The 27,897-nt window shown below is 41.5% G+C and overlaps 1 protein-coding gene across 2 annotated transcripts in view; it reads left to right on the top strand.

Annotated features, from left to right (window-relative positions):
- The window catches only part of ctnnal1 (catenin (cadherin-associated protein), alpha-like 1), a 353,327-nt gene that overhangs the window by 179,486 nt on the left and 145,944 nt on the right, over nucleotides 1-27,897 (top strand). Inside the window, exon 1 of one of the 2 annotated variants that reach the window (XM_069913286.1) lies at nucleotides 27,781-27,814. The exons of the other annotated variant lie outside the window; for it this stretch is intronic. Within the exon in view, the coding sequence (XP_069769387.1) occupies nucleotides 27,803-27,814 (12 nt within the window). The 5' untranslated portion in view covers nucleotides 27,781-27,802. Of the gene's footprint in view, nucleotides 1-27,780; nucleotides 27,815-27,897 lie in introns of those variants that run through there. 2 annotated transcript variants of the gene reach the window in all.

The raw sequence follows: 27,897 nt of genomic DNA on the forward strand, positions 1-27,897 counted from the left end.
TTCATGTGCTTCAAGTACTGCTTTGAAGCATTGCTGTTAAAGTATTTCAGCCCAGTGACAATGAAGGAATGGTAATATTTTTGGTAAGTCAGTGTACTGCACTATTGGGGCAAACTTGCAGGTGGTGGTGTCCAGATGTCCCCCTTGTCCTTTGACCAATGCAAGTTTTTTTCTGCCTTAAATATATTCTATTTGTAAAGTTTGCAAATTTACAAAACAAGATATTCATTGAGCTAATGTTTCAATATACAATACTTGCAAACAAGATTGATGTTGTAGAAACATAGAAAATTTTTTTTTCTGTAAAGGTTCTAAAGTTTTGCCTTTCTCAAAGAACCTTTACAGTGACTGCGCAAACATTTAATGTGGTGATATGACCACCAGCCTACTGCAGGGGAGGGGCGACCTCTGTACCTGCAGGAAGACCACCTAAGGGAATGATTCCACCTGGCTGGCTGTCTATCAACCGACCTGAATATAAACCTGAGCCAGCCCCTCCTGGGCCAGTCACTACAGTCATTGCTGGGTTTTGTGTTTGCTTGGTGCTTCACAGGTGCACCACAATTGAATCCATTAAAATTTTAAAGAGGGACCATGGAGAAGTTTCTGACGATCGGGAGCTTGCAGATTGACACCCAACACCCGGATGCCTAGGCACACTTCAAGATCCGGAAGCACACAATTTTAAAAAAAATTTTTTTATTTTTTATTTTTCACACCATAAACCACATTGACCAAGATACATACATTTTCCTCTCCCCCCCTCCCTCCTCCCATCCCACCCTCCCTACCTCTCCCCCCATTCATTTAAAGTACAGAATCTAAGATACATTAAACCAGTCAAACAATGTTGTCATTCAATAAAAATAAACAAGAAATTCCACTGAGTCAATTCTTTTCATTTCCTTCTCCTTTCGTTATTTTAGGTGGTAGATGTCCCCGGTAGGTTTTCTCTATTGTGTTTCATGTATGGCTTCCATATTTGTTCAAATATTTCAATATTATTTCTTAAATTATATGTTATTTTTTCTAATGGAATACATTTATTCATTTCTATATACCATTGTTGTATTCTCAAGTTATCTTCTAATTTCCAAGTTGACATAATACATTTTTTTTGCTATGGCTAGAGCTTTCATAACAAATCTTTTTTGTGCACCATCCAAATCAAGTCCAAATTCTTTGTTTTTTTATGTTACTTGGGAGGAAGATCTCTGGATTTTTTGGTATATTGTTTTCTGTAATTTTATTTAATTTCTGGTTTAGATCTTCGCAAAATTTTTCCACTTTCTCACATGTCCAGATTGCATGAATTGTTGTTCCCACTTCTTTTTTACAATGAAAACATCTGTCAGATACTGTTGGGTCCCATTTATTTAACTTTTGAGGTGTAATGTATAGCCTGTGTATCCAGTTATATTGTATCATACGTAATCTCGTGTTTATTGTATTTCTCATAGTTCCAGAGCATAACTTCTCCCATGTTTCCTTCTTTATCTTTATATTTAAATCTTGTTCCCATTTTTGTTTAGTTTTACCATTTGTTTCCTCGTTCTCCTTTTCTTGCAGTTTAATATACATATTTGTTATAAATTTTTTGATTATCATTGTATCTGTAATCACATATTCAAAATTACTTCCCTCTGGTAACCTCAGACTGCGGAAGCACGCAATTGAAGCGATCATCCTAACACTGGCTGAGGTGATCAACACCAACTAGAAACAGCTCATGGTGCTCCGCACCAAGCTGGGGCCACGAGCTTTCCAGGCCACCAAGGACTGCACGGACTGTGAACCTGCGATGGCCGACCTGGAGAGCATGTACGAGCCCCTGACAAACGTTGTCTACGCCCAGTATATTCTCAGCATCAGGGTCTAGCAGCCAGGTGAGATGGCAGATGCCTATCTGGGGGCCCTGCATGAGCTAGCCCGCCCATGCCTGGCCGAGACCGGTGTGACCAAAGGGGAAGTAGAGGAACTGATCTGGGATGCCTGCGTGTGAGGTCTATGATTGAGGAGTGCCCCATAGAAGCTGCTGGAGGAAAACATTGCCTCACTTATCAGGACAATGGAGGTAGTCTGCTCCCTGCAGGCTGCAACTCATCATGCAGAGGTCTTCGATGCCCGAGTCCCCCAGCCTCCTGCCTGGCAGATGCAAATGACCACCTTTGCTGAGGGACCCTACGTGGAGGAGATGATCGCAGCCGCTGGTGCAGTTCACCCCTGTCAGTACTGCGGGTCCTGGTGTGGGTCAGACAGGTAATCCCACAAAAGCTGCACAGCAAGGAACTTGCATTGTTCCCGATGCAGGAAGAAAGGCCATTTCGCCAAAGTGTGTCTTTCCAGGCCCGTTGGGAACGCTGCAGCCCTCCTGAACATCGCCACATGCGAGGACCGGGTGATGCCATTACTCACCCCGCCACTTCCGCCCTCACTGCTGACATCATTTCCAGCCCTACCACCGCCCTGCACCGCTGCAGTCTGCTCATCCCAGGTACCACCATCTTCCTCTGGACGACTTCCACCCGCATCGAAGACGTCACTTCTGCCTGCATGCATGACATAATCTCAGGCTTCACTGCCGGTTGGGTCATCGTACCACACCAACGCCATGTGCATCCACCGGGCACCGCCATCTTGGGCCAGCCAGCCCTTAACTATTGCAATGTACGCACCACATCAACGGGACAACGTGGTTAACATGGGCACATACCCGATCACCCACCCCACACTCCGGAAGGAAGCTGCTGGCTGCTACTCGCCACAACCATCGGGAAGCAGTGACTCAGACCCCGAGATGGTCCTAGCGTCCACCACCTTAAGAAGGGACATTCCCCCAAGGACTCAGGCACTCCATGATGGATATCACTGTCGATGGGAAAGTAACAAAATGCCTGTTCGATACCGGTAGTTCTGAGAGTTTCGTTCACCCAAATGTGGCCCAGACACTAAAACTCAAAATCTATCCCATGAATATTTCCATCGCCTTCGCTGCCCAGGACCACGCCATCACGGCACTCGGGTGCTGCTCAGTAGAGCTGACATTTGGGGAGGGGGGAGGAAATATACCAAGGGTTCAGGCTCCTGGACATGCCCCAGCCATCTTAGGGCTGGACTTCCAATGCCACTTCAAAAGCCTCACCCTCGCATTCGACAGCCCCCTTCCCCCGCTCATACTCCATTGCACACAGCCCAGCGACCACCCCAGCTGCGGCCTCTCCACACTATGGGTAACCTCTCCATCCCTCTTCAACTACCTGACGCCAGATTGCAAGCCCAAAGCTGCCAAGAGCAGGCACTATTGCACGGCCGACAGAGTTTTCATGGCAGACGTTTCTGGTGGAAGGTATCATAGAATCCAGCACCAGTCCCTGGAGAGCCCAGTCCTGGTGGTAAAAGAGGGTAGCAAACTGAGGATGGTCATTGATTATAACCAGACCATAAACCGATACACCCAAATGGACACCTACCCGCTACCCAGAATAGCCAACATGGTCAATGAGATAGCCCACTATAATGTCTTTCTCAACAATTGACCTAAAGTTGGCCTACCACCACCTCCCTATCCACGCCTGGGAGAAACCATATACTGGCTTTGAGCAGACAGGCTCCTCTACCAGTTGCGCCGTGTCCCATTTTGGATCACTAACAGGGTCTCTGTTTTCCAGCGAGAGATGGACCACATGGTAGACTGGCACAGCCTAAGAGTGACCTTCCCGTATTTGGACAATGTCATCATTTGCAGCCACAACCAGCAGGACCATGATGAAACCTTGAGAGATTTCTCCGGATGGCCGAGGAGCTGAACCTCACTTACCATCCTAGGATACATCATGGAACATGGTGTCATTGGTCCCGACCCCGAACACGTGTCCACTAATGGAACTGCCCCTCCCCCACAGACTCAAGGCTCTCCGCAGGTGCCTTGGGCTTTTCTCCTATTACTCCCAGTGGGTCGCCAACTTTGTGGACAAGGTCCGCCCACTAGCCCAAACGACCACCTTTCCCTTCCCTCTCAAGGCTTGAGCAGCTTTTGCTCACATCAGACAGGACATTGCCAATGCCACGATGCATGCCGTGGATGAGGACACCCCATTCCAGGTGGAATGTGAGCCTCTGATGTTGCTCTTGCGGCCACCCTGAACCAAGGGGGCTGACCTGTGGCTTTCTTGTCAAGGTCCCTCCTCAGTTCAGAGCTTGGGGACTCCATCATTGAAAAGGAGGCCTAGGCGATCATGGAAGTTGTTTGCCACTAGCACCACTACATGGCAGGCAGGAGGTTCACACTCCTCACCGACCAACGCGCAGTGGCTTTCATGTTCAGCACCACCCATAAGAGCAAGATCAAGAACGATAAGATCTTGCACTGGAGAGCTGAGTTAGCCACGTTCAGCTACGACATCCAGTACAGACTAGGTTCAACGACTCCCTCGATGCCCTGTCCCAGACCTGCACCAGTGTGCAGTCCGACCAACTGCAGGTGCTGCACGACACCCTTTGCCACCTGGGCGTCATGCGTCTGTACCATTTCATCAAGTCCTGGAACCTCCCCTTTGCCATCCAAGATTTCCAGCCACGATCAAGTCATGCAGGGTCTGTGTGGAGTGCAAACCGCGCTTTTTCCACCCGCCACAAGCCCACAACATCAAGGCCACTCCGCCCTTTGAGAGATTCAGCATTGACTTCAAGGGCTCACTGCCTTCCACAGACAAGAACGTCTACTTCCTCTCGGTTGTAGATGAATATTCCTGTTTTCCCTTTGCCATTCCCTGCCCTGACACCTCCACAGCCATTGTTACCAAGGAGCTGATGCAGATCTTCATCATGTTCGGATACCCAGCATTCAGACACAGTGATTGGGGGTCTGGCTTCATGAGTGAGGAGCTAAGCCAGTACCTGGTAGCATGACTAGCTGCAACCCGAGGGGCAATGGGTAGGTGGAGTGCAAAAAAATGGTGATCTGTAAGGCAGTCCTCCTGGCCCTGAAGCCCAAAGGCTGGTCTGTTGACTACTGAAAAAAGGCCCTCTGCAAGGCACTCCATGCCATTAGGTTGCTCTTGTGCACGGCTACCAATCAGTCCCCTCACAAGTGCCTTTCCTCGTTTCCCAGAAAATCGGTGACTGGAGTCTCCCAGCATGGCTCACATCCCCGGGACCGGAGCTCCTCTGCAAACACATGCAGTCCCACAGGTCCAACCCACTGGTTGAGCAGGTGCTCTTCCTCCACGCCAACCACAACTATGCCTACATCAGGTACTCTAATGGCTGTGAGGACTGTCTCGTCCAGGGATCTGGTGGTAGCAGGGGCCCCACCCCCCAACATTGCGAGTACCCAGCTTAACCTCCCCACGACGGGTACCCTTGGCTAATCAGGATTCGGAGGCCGACTTCCTCCATCCACCTCTCTAGAGGGATCCACTCATCACAGACAACACCCACCTGGCCACCACCTCCCGCAGACAGACATGCAGACAGACACCGCTCTGCCCACACCAGCGCCTGCCCTAGCCACGCCAGAACTAACTGACCCTGAGGCAACTCCCCCTCGCCGACCATTGACCAGGAGCCAACCCTCCAATGGTCTCAGAGACTCAGATGGCCACAGGACTGCCTGAACCTGTAAATACCAGTTGGCACTGCCTCTCCTCCTCCCCGCCTCCCCCCACCAGCCTACTGCAGGGATCGACTTCTGAACCTGCATGAAGACCACCCAAGGGGCTGTCTCCTGGCTGGCTGTCAATCAGCCAACCTGAGTGTAAACCTGGGCCAATCACTCGTTGAGCCACACTATCAGCATGCTATCTTGCACCCTATTGGTAGTTGCAGTTAAAGAATCTCTGGCAGGTTGCTGCAGTACATCTTCCTCGTGGTACAGATGGCATTTGCAGGACCATGGCAGGTGGGAATGAATATTTGAGATGTTGATTGGACTGCTTGTCAATTGGATGCCTTCGTCCTGAATATTCATTTGAAAGTATAAAGACTTTATTGGTCTATAACATGCACACATATGCTTGCTTGATTAATCAAGTACACATTTATTGTCATGTGCACCATTATCATCTGCAGTGATAGAGGTTGTTTTGCAAGCAGACCAGTAGACATCTCGTACATAGTACAATAAAACAGTGAAGAAGTGCAGTGTTGCAGAGACATCAGTTGGTAGAACAAAGATTTTGTGGTTCATTCGTAAGTCTGTGAAGAAACTATCCTTGAATCTCTTGGTATGTGACGTCATACTTGTGGATGGTGTTGGGTATTGAAGAGTATGTTTTTCCAAAAAAACAGGTGTTATCGATAGAGTCAGTGGGGGTGTGTATGTGCGATGGCCATACCCTCTGCAATTTCTCGCGGTCTTGAGTGGTACAGTTTCTGAACCACATTCCCGTGTGATGATGCACCCTAATAGGATGCTTTCAATGGCTCACTTGAAGTTATTAAGGGATATTGGTGACGCGCCAAATTTCCTTGGGCATTTGAGGAAGGATGCTGGTATGCTTTCTTCAATCCAACTAAATGGATTGTTGGATCAAATGTAATACTGTTCACAACATTCCATCATATTAAGTGAAAATATTCAAAGCTTCAAAAGAGAAAATATGGAAACTGATCCCATTACTTACTTTGCAGAGTTAAATGCTAAGTGGTGAAGGAAAGGAATTAGTGTAAATGAAGAAATGACGTCTTAATGGTTGGAATCAAAGAGCAGGTGGCTCTCCCAGTGTCCAAGCTGATATTTAGCCTTCACATGGTGCCTTAAAATGGTTTGATTAGCTGCACATTTCCTTCCTGTTTTTGAAATTTAAGTAAGGTACAAATTGACTACAGTGCTTCACTGAATTGTCAGAATGGAAACACTTCAAATTCATTTCACTCATGATGAAGGGCTTTGTAATGTCTTGAGGTTATGAAATGTACAGCAGGTTCTTTTTTCCACGTTAATACTGCAAACCCAATAGTTCTACCTTTGTTTGAACTCTTCATCAATATCTTTTCTGTCAGCACAGTTTAAAATTTCAGAAAGCAGGTTGCACAGAGCTGGAATTATGCAGCTTCAAAGAAAACTTGTTTTAACTTGCAATCAAACATATCTTCGATCAATATTAACCTTGTGAACAGCTTCATATTCCCTTTAAGAGAAAGATTGACCAAACCAAAATCATTTAAAAGACTCTTGTACTGTATAGGGAAAATAGGGTCTGCGAGGGAGAGAAGGGTTAGATTGATTGTGGGGTAGGTTTTGATAGGTTGGCACATCATGGCCAGATAAAGGGCTGGGACTGTACTCTGCTGGACTATTTTTCCTTTTTAATTTTGACAATACCTTATAAAATTTAGCTTTACCCCCTCCCGCCAGCCTTCCATATTAATTTTTACAGCTCTTGACAGGAAAAGTAAAACCCATTAATTTTATAGTCCTCACTAGTGGCCATAGGCTCAGTGACTATTGCCCATTGACTAGTGCCCAGAGTCTCAGTGATAGAAAGAATTTGAATTGCAAAGCACTTCAGACCATGCAAACAACTTTTTAAGAGGCTCTGGAGCAGCACCCAAGTCTGCTGGAGGAACTCGGTGGGTTGAGCAGCATTGTGGAGAAAAAGGAATGGTGAAAGTTGAGAGCAGAACCTTAATCAGGAGGGTGTGTGTGGAGGAGGCAGCATGGGTGTATAGACTGTACATGAGAACTTTCTGTTCGCTTGAGGCAACTGAATGCATTATTATTTCTTGCTTCTGTCCACCAGTTTAAAACTTCTTGTTCTCGGCTGCTGTTGATAGAGCAGTTAAATGGAGAACCTTCTGAGAGTGAAAAATTAGACTGTAGATATCTTGAGGGGTTTTAAGCCAAAAGTGATGAGTAGGCCTGGAGGGATTTGAAAACTGAGACTGAAAATTCTGTTGTTGGCTTCAAATGTTCCAGTTCAAGATTATTATCATCTGACTGTGCATGTGTAACAAGACAAAAGAGTTTCTCGAGACAACACATAATGCATCTTCTCACAAATTCAGCACACGATAATCACATATATATATATATATATTGAATAATATAGAATAAATATGTACTGTATTTATTCAGTTCCATTTATAAGTGACAAGATTACAGGATATCATTGATCAATCTCAGTCTGCAGGATGAAGCCCGGTAGTCCTAATTTTGATGCTCTCGCACTTCTTTCCTGATATAGTAGGCTGAAGATACTGGGTGATAGGTGGAAGAGTTCCACATAATTCTTTGAGCCACACATAAGCAATGCTGTTGGAGAATGTTGTCAATGGAGGAACATAGTATGAGATAATGTACATGTATCAGAGTTTTGGATGAGCTTAGTGAAGTAGAAGGATGGGAAGTAGGCTTTGTGATCATTAGTTCCAGAAGTTTTAGTTGGCATTGAGTGGCTGGGAGATTTTATTGAAATGGAAGTACAGATAACACTGAAGTTGCAAATAGCTTATCTCTGAAAATGGATGCTGGACAATTATTGATGTGTGTCTTTGTCTCTGTGAATTTGTATCTAGTGTAGTCAAGAATTCCATCATTTGGAGTCTTGGACTGTGTGCCACTTGTCCAAGATCTCGTTCGGTCAAGCCTATGTAGTATTTGGTGTGCCATGGTCATTATTATTAAAGGAGGAGGCAAGAAGGCAACTGCCATTACAGATCTGAAATTTGGGTCTTGAAACAGCAAGGCCCTTGGGACATCTGTAAGGTAAAACATCATGAGATGGGAATGTGTAAGGAGTTACCCTGTGCAGGGCTGTAACAAGATGTGAATGCATCCTTGTACTTACAAGATAAGAGAGACATTGATGGATTGAGAGGCAGGAAGCTAGCAGGGAAAGGATAGCAACAGTTTTAGTCATTGGACAAGTAATGATATGATGATGTTCTAAGCACGTATCCAAGGGTATAAAAAATCACCATTTTGCTGATAACGGCAGAATGCATTCTCCGACTAACATTGTTAGTCGCAAGTGTTACAATCCGGTAATAAAGAACAAAGAACCCTGATTTCGACTCAGTCTGGTGTTTGTCTCACTCATTCATGAACAAAGCAGACCTAACACATCCCAACAATACGAGACATGAACATTGGAAAAGAAGAAGTCTTCAGATACTGGAAAACTGGAGCAAAACATGAAGGGCTGGAGGTAATCAGCAGGACAGTCAGCATCCACAGAAAGAAATAGACGCTCAACTACCTATTGGTTCTATAGTATGCTCCCTGACCTGCTGAGTTCCTCAGTACTTTGTGGGTTGTTCCAGACAAACATTGCTGTGCTATCAAGACCTTGGACTTTGATATGTGGGAGTGATACTTGTTGGGCAGAAGGACAGCTCAAATAACAAGGCACCACCTTCTGGAAAGTCAAACTGGAAGGGTAGCAATGACTTGCTGGTACGTCAAGAATGCGCTTGCCTAGATTCACCGATGACACAATTCAGAGACTAAATCAACTCATTCACTGAAGTGCACTGGGGAATGGATATTGCACCTCTGCAAGATTGGTTCTCATCCAATTGACCTCTGGTCTATAACGCTGTCCCATGAAGTCTTTAACATGGCACTAGAAAGAATGGAGTATTTCCCTTAACTTGGTATCTGCTCACTGAAGGCAGTCATTGATGAACTCCATTAGATTCAGGATATCAGAACTTCCTTTGGTTATCTGAGGTAGATTTTTTGAAGACCAAGATCTTCTAAAAACAAACTCATGGGCTATCAGGCCGTACTGATCCATACCTTCGAGGACAATTATGATACATCAATTAACCACAGCTGGCAGTTCAAAGTATTTGTGAGGTATTAAAATTCTACCTTTGTAACTTCCTCCCAATCCACACACAGCGTAAGTGAATGTTGGTTTCTTCTTCTGGTCCTGCATCTGGTATTGTGGTCCTTCAACTTTTATAGACAGATCATGTTGTTCACCTGACTTCTAAAATGGACATTCTCTTCTGAGCAACAGAGGTCTCCATTTAGACAAAGGAAAACATTTGAGGATGTTTTAAAAGCCTTCTTGGAAAATGCTGACATGGCAACTTGTTTAAGGAGTCACATGCCAGGAGGTTGCTCTCTGATTCCAAACTTCCTTTTGTATAACTAACGGTGACCTTGATTGCAGGGAGGGGGTAGATTAGTTTTAGTTTTATAGGCTTTTTTTCTTTTTTTTATAACCCAAATAATTTGGTAAATGGGTTTAATTTTGTACATTAAGAATATGTTAATTGCTTTGTTTTCATATGAATAAGCAACTGGCTAAGCTGTTATATTCCTCTTGATTATCTTTACATGTATATGACATGACTGGTTATATATCTCATTGAATTTTGTGTGCCAGTGTATTAATTAAACTCAACAAAAATATTTTAAAAAAGAAAAGGAGTCACTGGTTTATGATAATGCAAAAAAGGAGGCAGAGTATTTAGGATAACATTGAAACCTTAGCCATCCCTTTGGAGCCCTCGCCCTTCCATTGTAAATGGTTGAAGGAGGGCATCTTCTCCCAAACTTCCTGTCCCCTTTAAGGATCTCCTGTCCTCTCAGTGGAAGATTCTGAGAACCACTGATTGACTTTATCTACTTTCAGAAGCACAGAACTGAACTAGAAATGAGTCCTCCTCAACCATAGAGAAAAACACAGTTATGTTTTGAACAGAGGTTAACGTGGGGAAAATTGTGGTTTTAGCCTTCCCTGGATTTCGAGAAACAGTTCCTTATGTTAGAAAAATAACAACTTAGTTTAGAGACTGAAATAATCATAATTCCAAATGAGGTCGAGGAGGACAAGGCTACTAGTCTCCATCTTAACAACAATTGAGAATGTCCTGTCAGCTGCATCATTGCATGGTATAACAAAGCATACATTGGACCAGAAGTCCATGTAGAAGATCATCAAAATGAACGAGAATATCACTTGGGACTCTCTTCCCTCTATTGACAACATTTATTAGGAGCATTGGTTAAATATTGCTGAATAATTATAGAGGACACTTTCCATTCAGCACATGGTATCTTTGACCCACTACCATCAAGAAGGAGGGAAAGGAGCATTAAAATCGGGATGTCCAGGCTGGGAAATGGCGTCTTCCCACAGGCTGTGTGATGGAGGAACCTGTAACTGGGTAAATCATGCCAAAGTATTTGATTTATTTATTTTAAATTATATTTATGTATATGCAATTACTGTGTATTGTGTGTCTGTGGGTACATCGTGGTCTGGAGAAATGCCGTTTCATCTGGTTGTTTATGTACAGTCAAATGAGCGTGAAAAGTCAAGGAAACATTGCTCTGATTATGTAGGTAACTGTCTTCAGAAGACAACAGAGATAGATTATAATTGGTGTCTTTGGAAATAGAGTAGAAAATGGTTATGGAATGGAGAAGAGGACATTAACTGGAATAACCAGATTATAAGAGCAAAAGCTAGCAAAATTACCCCATAGATCTGCAATATCATTTATGGATCTGATGTTGGCCTCAGCTTCATGTTCCTCTCTATTTCCTGTAACCCAGTCGTCCAAACATTGTCTTTCTTGACCTTAAATCTATCAATTGCTCAGTTCCACAGGTCTCTAAGATAGAAAATTTGAAACGAGGAACTCCTTATTTGCTATCCTTGTGCTAGATTCTGCAAACTTCTTCACGGTATCTAAAGTTTTCTCAAACTAATGGACTTTGAGGAGAGTTTTTAAGAAAGAGTTAGGTTTTGGGGAAGGTATTTTGAAGTGTCAGATCTTGGTTATTAAAGGCACAGGGATCAATAATGCTGCAAAGGAAGAGAATGAGACACAGGTGGTTGTAAGGAAATGAAGAGTTTAGATTGGGATATGCGGGCCTGCAGGAAATTTTGTAGACAAAATGGTAAGAAGGTGTGAGATTTGAGAAACCAGATAAATAAGTATTAGAGTTTGACTTATTGAATGACTGCAGTTGTTCAATTGGCAGGAACTGATGTATTGGTGCTAAGAACTGAGTGTAGGATAGGATATTCGCACCAGATGTTTATATACATCTGAGTTTATGAAGGAAAGGTGACCATCAAGAGCTGGATTGTTGTAAAGCATTCTAAAAAAGACACGTGTGCATTCAAGTTTAAACAATGGATGAAATGAGGTAGGGAACTTTTGATGGGAAGCTTATGTGGGGTCATAAACTCCGCTTCAAGTTGAAAAGTATGCCAAGTTTGCTAATGGACTAATATAAATTCCTTTCCCAATCTCTAGCTATTAATAGCAAGAGAGAAAAACAAAATGGAAATTACTATATTAGTTCAATTTCTTTTGTTGGCAGTGAAGCGACCCACTAGCATTCACAAAACAAGCCAAAAAGAATGGCTAAGGAATTCCAGAAATTCCACTGTCAATCATGCAGAAGAGTTTTTTTTCTCTTCTGCTACAGCTCTGTACCAGGTTGTTAGTGTTATCAAGCCGGAATTAACAAGATGGTGGGAGTGGAAATGAGTGTGGGCTACAGCACCTGGTTTACCCATTTGCACCCCTTAATTTGAGATATTTTGCAATTAAGGGAAACAAGTGTATGTGACTGTGATTTGACGTGTAGAAAGTGATGTGAAAACTTTAACTTTTATTTTGATAGTAGGGAGGTTGTGGGAGTATTCAGTATTCTTATTTAATTATATTCTATCTTGTCTTGTAAAGGAAGTTCCGCACAATTAATTTTCACATTGGGAGAAGCATGATCTTTAATGATGGAAAGTTGCATTTTGCCTTGTGTTTTAGGTCCAGGTGCTTAACTTTTTTGTTGTTGTTATGCTACGAGCCCAGAGGACCCCAAAACCCAGCAGCAATAGTTATTCGCCACGACAAATAGTTACTTAAACAAAAGTTGCTTTTAATTATCTTTAAACATGAAAATAGAATCAAACTCTAACTTGTCTCTATGGACTTACTTAACCTAATTCTAAGCGCATGTGTATTTAATGTGTGTATGAGTTCAGAAAAGTTCTTTGGTTCACAGTCCAATCTCACTTCTCATTCCTCCAAGTTCACTGGTTGCAGGTAATTCTTATACTGTGCACAGAATTTAACATTTATAATGTTCACCAGGCTTCGGTGCTTGAAAGGTAAAGGGTTACCTCTCAGGAAGGTTCTTGTCCGTTTTCAGAGAGAGATTTTTTGTTCCAGGACATTCACAACTGATGTACTTCCATCAGCCCCTTCAGTGTCTTGCTGACGCAACTTTCCCCTTCAGGGCTCTCCATATGATAACTTCTTTCTTTCAGGTCACTACAGATTCCTTTTTGTTTGTCTTATTTCAAGGGAAACATTAAACAGCCAGTCCTCTCCTCTTACATGAACCACAAGGGCTTTGACCAGGTCATCTTACAACTGGGCTTTCCATAAGCTTGCCAGCTTGTCCTGTTCCAGTCCAAGCTCTGGTGTCTGCTGGCTGTAACACTGTGCAAGTGATTTCTCTCTCTCTCTCTCTCTCTCTCTCTCTCTCTCTCTCTCTCTCTCTTCTCTCTCTCTCTCTCTCTCTCTCTCTCTCTCTCTCTCTCTCTCTCTCTCTCTCTCTCTCTCTCTGACTCTCTGAGGGAAAGCCTGTTTGACTCTCTTTGCTTGCAAAACCACATGACCCGCTCAGAACAGCAAGTTCTGCTATGCTCTTTCATCTGTTCCCTTTTGCAAACAATAATCCATTAGTGAAGTCTCTTGAGTACTCTTCAAAAGCTCTTGCAAAAGCTCTGGAGCTGATACATCTACCATGGGGCAGAGTTCCAGCATTTTAAATAAGATCTGTTTTAAAGTGTTTGTATGTGACCTACTCTAACAAACCTTTCCCAATTTATCTCCCAAAAACATATATCTATATACTCTGTCACAGTTATCAATGCTTTGTGTTTAATCTTTCTCAATATGGTAGATCTAAGCTTTCATTTACCTGCACCACATTCAAAATAACTCTTCTGAACCTACCTTTTCCTGCTAAATATTTTGAGCAATCAATTCATTGCAATTTTAAGCCAATTAACCAGCTTGCATCATTATTCCTTTGTGGCAAAATTATTGTGGTGTAAGGAAGCATTGTTATAACATATTTGTGTTGCAGGAAAGTAGTTTTTTTTAAGATGGCGTAATGTAAAATACATTATAGATAGATATGCTTCCATGGTAGTTGACAACTGCAGCTGTTGCTTCTGTATTAAAGACCTTCAGTTAGCAGTGTACTGCCTATCACTTGACAACTGTGCTTAAAATAAGAATTATACAGACTCATGGGTGCTGAGGATATATCCTCTGAAATATATTTTTTCCCCAAAATTGATACCCCTCAGTAGTTTCAAGGGAGAGTTTTAACAGTGATCTGAATTGTCTTATTTCTGTTTTTCATTGGTCCCATGATGCAAGCTCCAAAACTGTAGATAGGAAAATAACTATTTGATCATTTTATTGACTAAAATATGAATGGATGGGGATAAATATGTTAAATAGCAAAGCTTCACTAAACAGGTTATTAAGATATGAGAAACTAGATCACAAATGGCCACTAAAAGTTGAGGTAATCAAACCATGCAAAAAGCCTGGAACATACATGATAAAGGTGATGATTTAAGGGCTTGGGAAAATAGGATTAGGGAAGGGAACTTGAGGGAAGAGCTGATTTAGATAATGACATGATGTCTTTTGTACCTACATATGTTTGGTGGGAAGCGATCTCTAACAATGTACCACAAAGACCTGGAACAGTTGCAGTGAATGTTCTCACTGGTCACGTGTGAATGACTTGAAATGTTAACATTGACCACTTTGAAGATCCTTAAAACCAACTTGTACACTCCTCCATGCAAGGCAGCTTGATGTTTCAATCATGAGCAGGAGGTGGGAAGAAGTTAAGTGATAGTGAAAGAATAGCTAAATAGCACATTAAACATTAGAAGTTAGGAAAAGGGGTGTAATGGTATGGATTGTGTATGGTAATTGGCTCCCCTGATGACACTCTTACCTGGACTCCTCCCCTGGGACCCAGGCCATAAAGGTCAGGCCACCTCTCCCTTCCCTGCACTTCCCTAGTTTGGATCCGGGCCAACTCAAGACTTCTGTGTAATAAAGCCTATCATTCCCCTCAGTCTTTGACATTGTAATTATTGGGGCAACTGATAGTGCCCAACAATTTATTGCACAGAAATTTTAACGTCTCCTGTAATGGAGAAGTTGCTGCGCTCCGATTGGCTAGAGGTGGATCCTCAAGTCCTGGGTGCATTGGAACTTTTTGAGTAGTTGGTCAACTGCTTCAACAACTTCCTGGAGGCCTCTGCTGGAGTGGTCGATTTAGACAAGAAGAGGCTGAAAGTCCTACAGGCAAGAGTCGGCCAGAGGGCTTTCCAGGCCATCAGAAGCTGCACGACCTACACAAAGGCAATAGTTGAGCTACTGGCACTATGCAAGCCCAAGATCAATGAGGTCTACTCCCGTTACCTCCTGGTGTCTAGAAAACAACAGCCTGGTGAGTCGGTTGAAGAGTTCATTCGAGCCCTGATCACACTGGGAAAAGACTGTTTGGGGAACCCCACGGTCCCTGTGCTGGGGGCCCAGTGCGTGGAGGATCTGGTCCGGGACGCTTGTGTGTCGGGGTTGAAGTCAGACTATATCCGACAATATTTCCTCGAGGAGGATCAACTCCCACTGAAATGGGCAATCCAACTGGCCAGAACCTTAGACTCGGCCCAGCGCCATGCAGAGTCAATCAATTTTGCATAATTGGAGTTGTACCTACAACTCTACAAAGGAAACTGTCTGGATTTGTTTTTTCTGTTTAATTGGAGGAGTTTTTCTACCTTCATTTTAATCTTTTCTTCCTTCACGTTGCAGCATTCAAACAAAAACTTGGGTCGCTTCTGTCCTAGAATGCAATTTCCTGTTCTACACTTTCCTGATTGCAACACTGATGTTTGCAGATGCTGGGGATTGCACTAGGGGTCGAGGCCATCTATCTTTGGCATGAGATGATGTCATCTCACATCGGCATTGAGACGATTTTCATTCCACACTAGACCCTTTTTAGACCGATTGGCCATTTATTCCTGGGACCACTTGTAAGTGTGAAAGGGACTTAAGTCAGGCAGGACTTTCATGATGAAATGGTAGGGCACTGGGAAGTTTTGCAGAACAAAAAGACTAGGGCACAGGTACATAATTCCATTAAAGTGATAACACAAATAGACAAGGTGGTGAAGAAGGTATGAGGCACTTTTGCCTTCAACGGTCAAGGCATTGAGTACAGAGGCAATGTATAGTTGTAACGTGATGTTGAAGAGTCTGCACTAGAATATTGTGTGCTGTGTTCGACACCCACTTATGGGAAAGATGTCATTACGTTGGAAAGGGTGCAGCGACGATTCTCCTGAATTTTACTGGAACTGGTTGGCTTAAATTGTAAAGAGAGGCTAGATATATTGGGTCTTTTCACCCGGACTGTGGGAGCCTAAAGGGGAAATCTACAGTTTTATAAAATCATGAGGGCATAGATAAGGTAAATGGTCATAATCTTTTTTCCAGAGTAGGGGAATCTAAAACCAGAGGGCAGGGATTAAGGTGAGATAGGAGATTTATAATAGACCTGAGGGGCACCTTTTTTTAATTCAAAGGGTGGTGGGTATATTGAACGAGCTGCCAGAGAAAATAGTAGAAGTGGGGAGAATTGTGGCATACAAAAGATATTTGGACAAGAATGGGAATGGTTTTTAGGGATATGGGCACAAATGAGACAAATGAGACTAGCTTATTAAAACATGGAGATGTTGGGCTGAAGGGCCTGTTTCCGTGTTGTAGAACTCTGTGATTATTGCATTAAGATGCATTTTAAACTCACGGTTGATCACAGATCATTAAAAATGATGAAACCCAGCCTTGTGTTAATGATTGGTCTGTGTTAAATTGTCCTTTTCACATCTTTAATTTAAAAAAATTTAAATTTAGAGATACAGCATAGTAACAGGCCATTCTTGTCCATGAGCCTGTGCTAGCCAAAAATACCAATTAACCTACAAACCCTGTACATTTTTGGAAAGTGGGAGGAAACTGGATCACATGGAGGAAACCCACGCAGACATTGGGAAAACGTACAAGCTCCTTATAGACAGCAACAGATTTGAACTTGGGTCGCTTGTGCGATTGTGCGATTGTGCTTGGATTGTGCTAACTGCTACACAATCCATTCCACCTCTATTAGCTTTTGTTAACTTGCACTTTGCATCTCCATTATGCACCTTTTATTTTGACTGCTGTTAGCAGAAGACAAAATTTTTATATTTATGCATACCATTTGCCAGTCAAGAAAATAATTTTTAAAAATCAGTAAATTAATTTAACTTTTTCTGAATAACATCACAGCTTTAATATCATAGTTATTGTGCTGGTTTTAAAAAAAAAATTGAAGTGTGAAATTGTAGTTGTTGACTAACATTTACTTGATAAATTTTCAATTTTTGTGTGAAATCCAACTACTGTGCATGAGCAAATAAGCAAACCTGACTTCTGAAGCAGAACAATTATTGAATGTTGATTTTGCACGACAAAATCTAATAACCTCGAAGTATGAAGAATATGGTGGTACGAGCCCAGAGGACCCATAAACCCAGTAGCAATAGATATTCACGAAGACGAATGGTTACTTAAACAAAAGTTGCTTTTAATTATCTTTAAACATGAAAACAGGATCAAACTTTATCTTATTACTGTTAACTTAACTAACCTAACTTAACCCCCTTCTAATTCTAAGCGCACGTGTATGTAATGTGTATATAAGTTCAGAAATGTTCTTTGATTCACAGTCCAATCTCACTTCTCATTCCTCCAAGTTCACTGGTTTCAGGCAATTCTTATACTGTGCACAGAATTTAACATTTATAAAGTTCACCAGGCTTTGGTGCTTGAAAGATAAATGGTTACTGCTCAGGAAGATTCTTGTCGGTTTGTTGTTCGCTGGACACCCACAATTGACCAGCCACTTCAGTGTCTTGCCAAAGAAGCTTGCCCCTCAGCGTTCTCCAGATGATAACCTCTTTCTTTCAGGTCACCACAGAGTTCCTTTTTGTTTCTCTCATTTCAAGTGAAACATTAGGTAGCCTCTTGAGTGAACCACAAGGGCTTTGATCAGGCTGAACTAAGCACTCTCAACCCATCTTCCAAATGCAGGTTTCCAGAAGCTTGCCGGCTTGTCCTATTCTAATTCCAGCTGCTGCTGCTGACTGATCTCTGTCTCTGACAGAGAAAACCTGTTTTACTCTCTCTGCTTGCAAAACCACATGACACTCTTAGAACAGCAAGTTCCACTCCAGACAGTCTGCGGCTCCGACAAGTTCTTTCATCTGTTGCCTTTTTGTAAACAACAATCCATTAGTGTAGTCTCTTGGGCACTCTCCAAAGCTTCTGCAAAGGCTCTTGGTGCTGGCCTGTCTAGCATGAGCAGAACTGCAGTATTTTAAATAAGATCTGTTTTAAAGTGTTTGTATGTGACCTACACTAAAAAACCTGCCTCAGTTTTTGCAAGATAAATATATCTATAATCTGTCACAATGGCTTTGGAATCCATGTCAGATCCCAAGGAAATTTGATTTATCACATGGTAAAAAAGCTTTGCTTTGTTGCCAACTAAATCAAATCTACCTACTCCATTGGGTCCTATGGATATTACAAAATTCCAATGCATTTGTTGGTGAAACAGCTGAATTCAAGACAAGGGTGTTGCAATTTGAATTATTTTAGTTTGGAGACTAGGCACTCGAGAAATCACTGTTCCAAAGCAGTGAACAAGATGAAACAGTGTTTCCACAGGCCATGGTGCACACACAATGCACAACACCATAATCACATAAATATAAATAAATAACAATATTTTGGGATGATTTATTTGGTTACACTTAAGAATACTGTTCATCAAACTCACAGCCTGCAGGAAGATGCTACTTCCCAGCTTGACGGTCTTCTTGTTTGTGTGGAATATTTTATTTTAATAGACCAAAGCAAATACAAAGAATATAAAGCATTTTCTGTCACACAATATAATATACGAAGTCCAGTATTTTTTCCTTCCCTGAATATTAAATAAACCATAAAAGCTAAAGGAAAGAACAAAAACAAAACTAAAAATTAAAACGTCGTCTGTGTCTCAACCTTAATTCAATCTCTTTATTTATCTGTTGGGACGCCTTGCACCTTGATTCATTTCTCAAGGTGGGGGGGAGGGGGTTGACAGTCTTAATCTTGATACTCCTATGCCACCTCCTTGATGATAGTGGGTCAACGATACTGTGGGCTGGATGGAAGAGGTCCTCTATCATTCTTTGAGCTCTATTTAAGCAACACTCCTGGTAAATATCATCCATAGAGGAAAAGGAGACTCCAGTGATCTTCTCAGCTGTTTTGATGATCTTCTGTGCTAACTTTGAGTCTGATTATAAAATACTTCAGGAACATAAAAAATTTGTCTGCACTACAAAAATATCATACTTTTTCTTGCACTAACTTGCACTAAACTTATTAATATCTCCTTTTGATATTTATCATCTTTCCAGTGTTTTATTTTTGGTAGTTTAAATTTTTTACCATTGTAGTTGGTTTCTGTTGTGTACCTGTTTGGCTGCAGTAAGAAAGAATTTCAGTGCGTCTGTACTTTGTACATGTATACAAAGTGCAATCCAGAAGGCAAAGACATGGATGATCCACAAACAGCTGTATGACACTGGCAATATGAGGCGCATGTGGCAAGGGATCAAGACTATTACAGATCACAAGTTGACCTTACGAGTTAAGGACAATGACTCCCCCTTCCAGAAACACTGAACACCTTCTATGCACAGTTTGATGAGAAGGACTGGATGATGCCAAAGAAAGCTCTGTGTCCCTCTGATGAATATCCCTCCCACCCCTACACAAGGCGGCGGGGCCAGACAACATACCTGATTGGGTACTGAAGGACTAATTAGCGGAGGTCTTCATGGGCATGTTCAACACTTCACTACAGCAGCTCATCATCCCAGTGGTGATCATAACAGGCTTCAATGACTACTGCCATGTGGCATTGACCATCATCAGGTCCTTCAAGGATCTGGTGATGGAATGCATCAAGCAACACCTCCCAGAGATGCTGGAACCATTTCAATTTGCCTATAGAAGAAACCATTCACAGGTGATGCTGTTGCTCTGTCACTTTATTCCATCCTGGCCCACCTGGAGAATGGCGCCTCATATGCCAGGCTGTTATTCATTGACTTCAGCTTGGCATTTAATATGTTCATTCCTCAGAGGCTGGTGGAGAAGCTGTCCTCGCTGGTACTCAACACACTTCTCTGTAACTGGATCCTAGACTTCCTAATGGAAAGATCACATTCTGTCAAGGTCAGTAGCAGAATATCGAGCACCGTCACGTTGAGCACTGACACACCTCAGGGCTGTGTGCTCAGCCCACTCCTGTTCATGCTACTGACGCACAACTGCATCACCAGATCTAACTCCAAACAGAGTCATCAAGTTTGCAGATGACACGACATTATTCGGTCTCATCAGCTACAATAATGAGTCGCATGACAGAAGAGGTGGAAAATCTTGTGAAATGGTGTGAGAGTGACAACCTGAGTTCCAATGTGGACAAGATGAAGGAGATGATCGTGGACTTCAGGAGGGCCAGGAATGACCACCCTAAACTGCACATCAACAACTCTGTAGTAGAGAGTGGGGAGCACCAAGTTCCTTAGAGTTCACTTCACTAGTGACTTATAGTAGACATTCATCATCTCCTCACTTGTCAGGAAGGAGCAACAGCAACTGTACTTCCCGAGAAGACTGAATCGGGCAAGGCCTGCATTATGTCAACCTTCTATAAGAGCTGTATCGAGAGCATCCTGGCTTGCTACATCACAGTATGGTACGGTTGCTGCAGAGAAATGGATTGGAGGCAATCCATAGGAGCATAAGAGTGGCCGAGAGGATCAGTGGAGTCTCCCTCCCCCGACATGATCTACCAGAATTGTTGTCTGAAGTGGGAGTGCAAAATCATTGAGGACCCCTTCCACCCTGCACACAGCATCTTTCAGCTGCTCCCGTCGGGGAAGAGATGCAGCAGTTTCAGAGCCAACACCATCAGGCTGAGGAACAGCTTCTTCCCACAGGAAGTGAGAATGCTGAACAACCAAAGGGACTGCTTACCTTAATCATCTGAGACTCTCAATTGTAGAAAACTATTTATTTATTTTTATAGGTATAATATTTGTTCTGCATATGCATTATTTGTCTGAATGTGTGTTATGTCTGGTTGTGTGTCTGAATGTTTTTGCACCAAGGAACGGAGAATGCTATTTCATCGGGTTGTACTTGTACAATCTGGGTGGGTCACGTCTCCAGAATGGAGGACCATCGCCTTCCCAAGATCGTGTTATATGGCGAGCTCTCCACTGGCCACTGAGACAGAGGTGCACCAAAGAAGAGGTACAAGGACTGCTTCAAGATATCTCTTGGTGCCTGCCACATTGACCACCGCCAGTGGGTTGATATCGCCTCCAACCATGCATCTTGGCGCCTCACAGTTCGGCGGGCTGCGACCTCCTTTGAAGAAGACCGCAGAGCCCACCTCAGTGACAAAAGACAAAGGAGGAAAAACCCAACACCCAACCCCAACCAACCAATTTTCCCTTGCAACCGCTGCAACCGTGCATACCTGTCCCGCATCGGACTTGTCAGTCACCAACGAGCCTGCAGCAGACGTGGACATACCCCTCCATAAATCTTCGTCCGCGAAGCCAAGCCAAAGGACTTGTACAATCAGATGACAATAAACTTTATGATATAACAGTAAACTTGCATTGAATATAGGAAATTACCATTTTAATCCATTTAAATGACTCGCAAATGGGGAAAAAGCCCTGAGGACTACCTGGAAAATCATATATTTTTTAAAGGAAACACTTTGCTGGCAGTAAAGACCAGCCATACAGAATTTGCAACTTTGTTTCTCTGCTTTAAAAAATGTTCACCATGCATTTTCTTTTTGTAAACATGCATCAATGTGCCATTTGAAATGTGCTCATTGACGCATGGTTACAGAAAAGAAAATGCATGGGGAAAAATTGAGTGCAAAATAAATAGTTTAACAAAACAAGATTTTGTTGAATTTAAATGAATTCTAGTCTGTAATAATTATATCTAATTTATCTATTTGTTAATTTATTTAGTTACACTTCACAGCAACAAAAGTTAATGCTTCTCAAATGTTGTTTTAAATAACCGAATATATTTAATTTTGCAGAACACCTAAAAACCATTAAAAAATCTGTGAATAGATCCAAAAATAAAGAAATATAAAATTTAAGTGTAATGTTGTTAAATATTCTAAATTTTCTTCATTTTTTTCAGTTTCCTTCTTGTTATAAGTAGTGCTTATCCGGAGATTGTAACCTTCTGTTTTCAATTAACAGTACAGTAGTTAGAACCTCTTTATCATGACTAATCCTTTGATCATTTGAAGATCTCTATAAAATATTTGTTTTGAAAGAAAGCTGCAGTTACATTGGGCCTTTCCTTATGACTCACTCCTCTCATGCCATGTATTATCTGCCTGGGAATTCTTAAGGTTCCTTGACATGGAGCCCAAAATGCAGAATTCCAGATGAGGCTGAACCACTGTTTTTCAGTGTTACCATGAGCTGACATGTAATTTCTCCAAAATTTCATGTTTTTTCTCATGGCTTTAGTTTATACTTCAATCATTTTCAATTGTTGAATATCTACACCAGTTCTATATGTATCTGCAGTAAGTATCCATATTATTCTGCCCTACTGAAAAATTTACTGCTTGCAGAGTATTAACTTCTGGATAAAATTGCACTTAACATTCACCAAGCAAGCTGAGAAATCTGGTTCTTTTCTTACAAGATATAGGAGCAGAAGTATGCCCATTGGCCTTTCAAGTCTGCTCTGCCATTCTAATCATGAGCTGATCCATCCACCCATTCAGCCCCACACCTGGGTTTCTCCCTATAACCCTGACTAACCAAATACTTGTCAGATTCTGCCTTAAATACGTCCAATAACTTTCCCTCCACAGATCCTGCATCAACAAGTGCCATAGACTCAGGACCCTCTGATTAAATTTTTTTTTTGCATCTTTGTTTTAAATGGACAGCCTTTTCTGAAGTTATGCCCTCTTCCCCTAGAATTCCCTACCATGGGAAACATCCTTATCACATCTTCTCTCTCCAGGCCTTTCAGCACTTGAAATACTTCTCTGAGGTCCCTCTCATGCTTCTGTATTTCCAACAAGTACAGTCCAAGAACTGCCAAATGTTCCTCATGTGCTAACCCTTTCATTTCTGCTATCAGAGTGAAACACAAAAGCTTGCAGATGCTGTGATTGTAGTAAACATACACCGAAATGCTGGAGGAACTCAGCCAGTCTTGCAGTGTCTATAGGAGATAAATATATATTGCCCATGTTTCGGGCCTGAGCCCTTCTTCAAGGAATAAGCAATTGAGGCCTGATCGCTCCTTGAAAAAGGGCTCAGGCCCGAAACATGGGCAATATATATTTATCTCCTATAGACACTGCAAGACTGGCTGAGTTCCTCCAGCATTTCGGTGTGTTTTTACCTTCCTTTTCTTTTTAAAATATTTTTATTAAGTTTTACATATTTATGTTACATACAAAGTCTGCTAATATAACAAAACGCATGTCCTGTCATATCACAAATTAATATAAAAGTAATTCAAGATACCTCCATATTTGTTTATTTAGCATTATTTCTTAAAAATAATTCTGGATAGAGACCAAGTAAGTTGCATTATACAATCTTTTGGTCTAACTTGATAATAAGATCTAAGACAATTAAACCCATATATGACCAGTTCTATAAAAAACTAAAAAATTTAAAACAAATCCTAAAGGTAATATGCCCCTTCCCTCTAATCAAGCTACCTTGTAGAAAAGAATGTGAAGATATGGAACATTCCAGCTATCATTCTAACATTGTAATGTGATTGATAGTACTTGGAGACTTATGTGGACCACAAACATGTTTTTATTAGTTTACAATTAATGGTTGGTATCAGCAATGGTCTTCAGGTAAATTGGAGGTAAGCTGGAAAAATAGGGTTTATATTGGAACTGCTGGGGGCAGAGCCAAGAGGAGGGGCCAGTCATCTAATTTACACGTAGATAGTGAATTTCAGTTCAATGCATTCACCCCTTCCTTCAGAAGAAAACCGGCGGGTGAAAACAGAGATCACGTTCAGCAGCTTTTTTTAAACAATTATTTACAAGTAGAGTTTGTCTGGGGGCCTGGTTATTTTGGTCGAGCGCCTTAAAACTGGTGGACTTTACTCTTCCAGAACTTCCTGTGCCTCCTGTGGGTTTTGGATACTGTGACTCAAAGAGGGACTCGAGGGTTCAGGATCCGATGATGGCGTGATTTGAACCATGTCGTCTGGAACCCTGCGCAGGGTATTTAGAGGTTCCAGGCCTATTGTAGGCGTTGGGACCTCAGTTCCTGAAGGTGCTAGGTCTCTGATAGAGACGGTGTATTTTCTGCCATCCAGGTATGCCACATAGACATACACCAGGTTTGCGTGCATTAGGTGCATGCTTTCGGCCAGAGGGTCCGTTTTGCTTTTCCTCATGAGCTAATCCAGCAGGACTGGTCCTGGTGTCATTAGTCATGTTGGAAGAGTGATCCCTGATGTGGATTTCATTCATTTGTGAGGAGTTGTGTTGGTCACAGTGCAGAGAAGCAATCTTATGGAGTGGAGTGCAGTGCGCAGAAGCTCTTGCCAGTGAGAGTCTGGAAGACCTTTAGACCAGAGACCTAATTTCACAGCTTTCCAAACTGTTCTGACCAACAGCTTGTGAGCTCTAGGGAAAGGTTGGACAAGTTTGGGATGTTTTCTCTGGAGCTTTGGAGGCTGCAGGAGGTCCTCAAATTTGTATCCAGAAAACATGAAATTCCCAGTAATAGTGTTGAGAAATTTATGATTAGCAGGAGTGAGAATACATTTGGATGTTGAGATCTATATTCATTTGGTGGAATAAATTTTGTCAGAATGGTATGTTTTTTAAAATAAAGCAATTTGTCACTGTCAGTTACCAACACGTGCAAGATTTGTTGGCTCCCCTGTTTTTTAATGTGTTCTTCATGATTTTATCATCTGCTTAATCTCATCTTTTACCATGAGATCAAAGAATACTGGAGAATTGAAGAATTAATTCTGGGAAGAATTTTCAATGAAAATTATCGGAAAGAAATTCGAGCAACATGCAAGTTTAATCTATAGTGTTTGAGGTTTAATGGCAGTTGTTGTATTAGAATAAGTGGGAAATATGCTATTTAGAGAGGAGTAAATAAAAATACTATTTTCACTGATTGAACTATTTTTAATTTTGTGGGAAATTGGGGATGGGGAACATGTGATTCTTTCACAGCCATTTTGATGTGACTTATTAAGCATCCCACTCCAAGACAAGATTTTAGACCATAAGAAGTCAAAGACGAATTAGACCATTCGATCTGTTGTGTCTGCCTTGCCATTCCAATTATGGCTGATATATTTTTACTCTCAAGTCCATTCTCCTGCCTTCTCCCCTTAGCCTTTGACACCCTTACTAATCAAGAACCTATTAACCGTTTTAAAGCTAGCTAATGACTTGGCCTCCACAGATGTCTGTGGCAATAATTTCCACAAATTATAAGCCTCTGGCGAAAGGAATTGTTTCCTCGTCTCTGTTCTAAAGGGGTGACCTTTTATCCTGAAACTGTGCCCTCTGGTCCTAGGTGTCGATGGCACTTCCCAGCTTCTAATATTTCGCAATCTCAGAACATGTCATCTTCCAAGAAATGTAAGCCTCAATATTCTGAATTCAATCTTCATCAGACTTCATAATTGCAGCTGTAAATAGTTTTAATTTTCATTGATAAAAGCAAATAAACATTTTCATAGCTTCGCACTTCATAACGATGAGTGAAACAAAGCATATTGTAAATGATACCGATATTCAACTTCAAACAAATATAAACAAATTAAAATAATAATAAATGATTAATAATGAATAATAATGGAGATGAATTCAAAGAAAAGTTTCTTGAGTTTCTTACTCTCCTTCCATGGTTATTCCATGAATGAGAACGAGCTCCTTGTCCGCTCGGATATTACGACATATGAAGTCATAGTAACTTTGGCAATTCTACAAAACAACAAACATTCTTAAAGGGAAAGTCATAAAACAACCATAAATCATAAACACAAGGTTTTAACCTCTACACTAGGCTCTCCCACCATTGGAAACATCTCTATCCATAAGGCTGGGGTAGGTTGGATAAGGAGAATCCTGGAATCTTTTATAAGAATCAAGAGAATAGCTAAGGAAGGAATAGGTCTTCTTGGACCAGAGGAGCAATTTATGAGTGAAGTAAAGGTATTTTTAATTTAATTTGGAGATGCATCATGGTAATAGGCCCTTCAAACCAATGAGTCTGTACTGCTCAAATATACCCATGTGACCAATTAATCTTCTAACACCCATTGGAATGTGGGAGGAAAGCCACACAGACATGGGCCAAACAATTTTTCTGACGGGAAATCTTTAAGAAGGGTTGTACCACAGGGATCACAGCTGGGACCTTTGTTTATAATATATATTTAAAAATGATTTTCAGGTGAATGTAAGAGTATGATTAACAAGTATGCTGTTTTCAATAGTATTCAATGGTAAACAGATGTAAAGTTGAGTAGAGTGTTGCAAGTGTGATTATAGATTAAATAAGTGGGTAAAATAGTAGAAAATGGAGTTAACATGAGGTCATGCATTTTGGACTCAGCATTTAAATTGTGAATGATCTGTCTTTTAAGTAAGCCCCTATAGATAATATGCAATTGCAAATTAATACTTTTATAAAAGGCTCAATCAGCATTATTTTGGTTATCAGTTCTATCTTCTATAAGCAAAATGGCTCAAGGGTTAGGTTTTTAAATAGACCATCATACTGTTTTCCATTATTAGATTACTGACACATGTTAAACCATGCAGCAGAATAACAATGTGATACATGAAAGTGTTAGAGAAACTCACTGGGTCTCACAGCATCCATAGGAAGCAAAGGTATATATAACCAACGTTTGGGCCTGAGCCTTTTGTCAATATACTTCAACAAAGGGCTCAGGCCAAAAATGTTGATTAAATATCTTTGCTTCCTCTAGATGCTGCGAGAACTGCTGTGTTTCTCCTGCACTTTGGCGTATTACATTACAATCAGAGTTTCTATAGGCTTTCCTGTTTAGTCGAATAACAATTGCAGGTTTTGCATTAAATTGTCATTAAAAAAATGTAATTAAAATTAGGATTCTTTGCAACCCCTTTATGTAATGCCTGAAAATGATTGCTAAATTATATTTACATCACCTTATTACTAGAATTATTTTATTTGACTGAGACAGTTTAGGATTTCTTCTGATGTCAGAGGAATCTAGCATTTGCCAATGTTAATAAGTCATGGTTGGCCTTTATTCAGATCTGCTTTTAAAGGGCACCTCAACTTTGATAATTGGATGTTTTAAATACAAGGATATGGTAAAGAGCAAGTGGAGAGGGCATTCCTAATTTGTGCATGATGTACCTGCTTTTTTAAACATCCTGTGGCCTTTCAAAGATGTCATTTCAATTTTTGTCTTGCCAGTCTGCTGAGGCAATATTTCATTAAAGAAAATGCTTGATTCAATTTTTATCTGTTTTCTGAGGTGGAATAAAGCTTTAACACATCTCCACCTTTCTTCACTCCAGGCATGCTTTGTTGATCTTCAATTAATGGAGTTGGAGGTGAAGTTGGCAGAAACACTTTTTTCATTCTATTAAATGTTATATCAACCCCTCCTCTGTATTTGATGAGTAAGGGCTCAGTT

The sequence above is a fragment of the Narcine bancroftii genome, chromosome 1, assembly GCF_036971445.1.
Source record: "Narcine bancroftii isolate sNarBan1 chromosome 1, sNarBan1.hap1, whole genome shotgun sequence".
In the NCBI taxonomy this organism is placed as follows: domain Eukaryota; kingdom Metazoa; phylum Chordata; class Chondrichthyes; order Torpediniformes; family Narcinidae; genus Narcine; species Narcine bancroftii.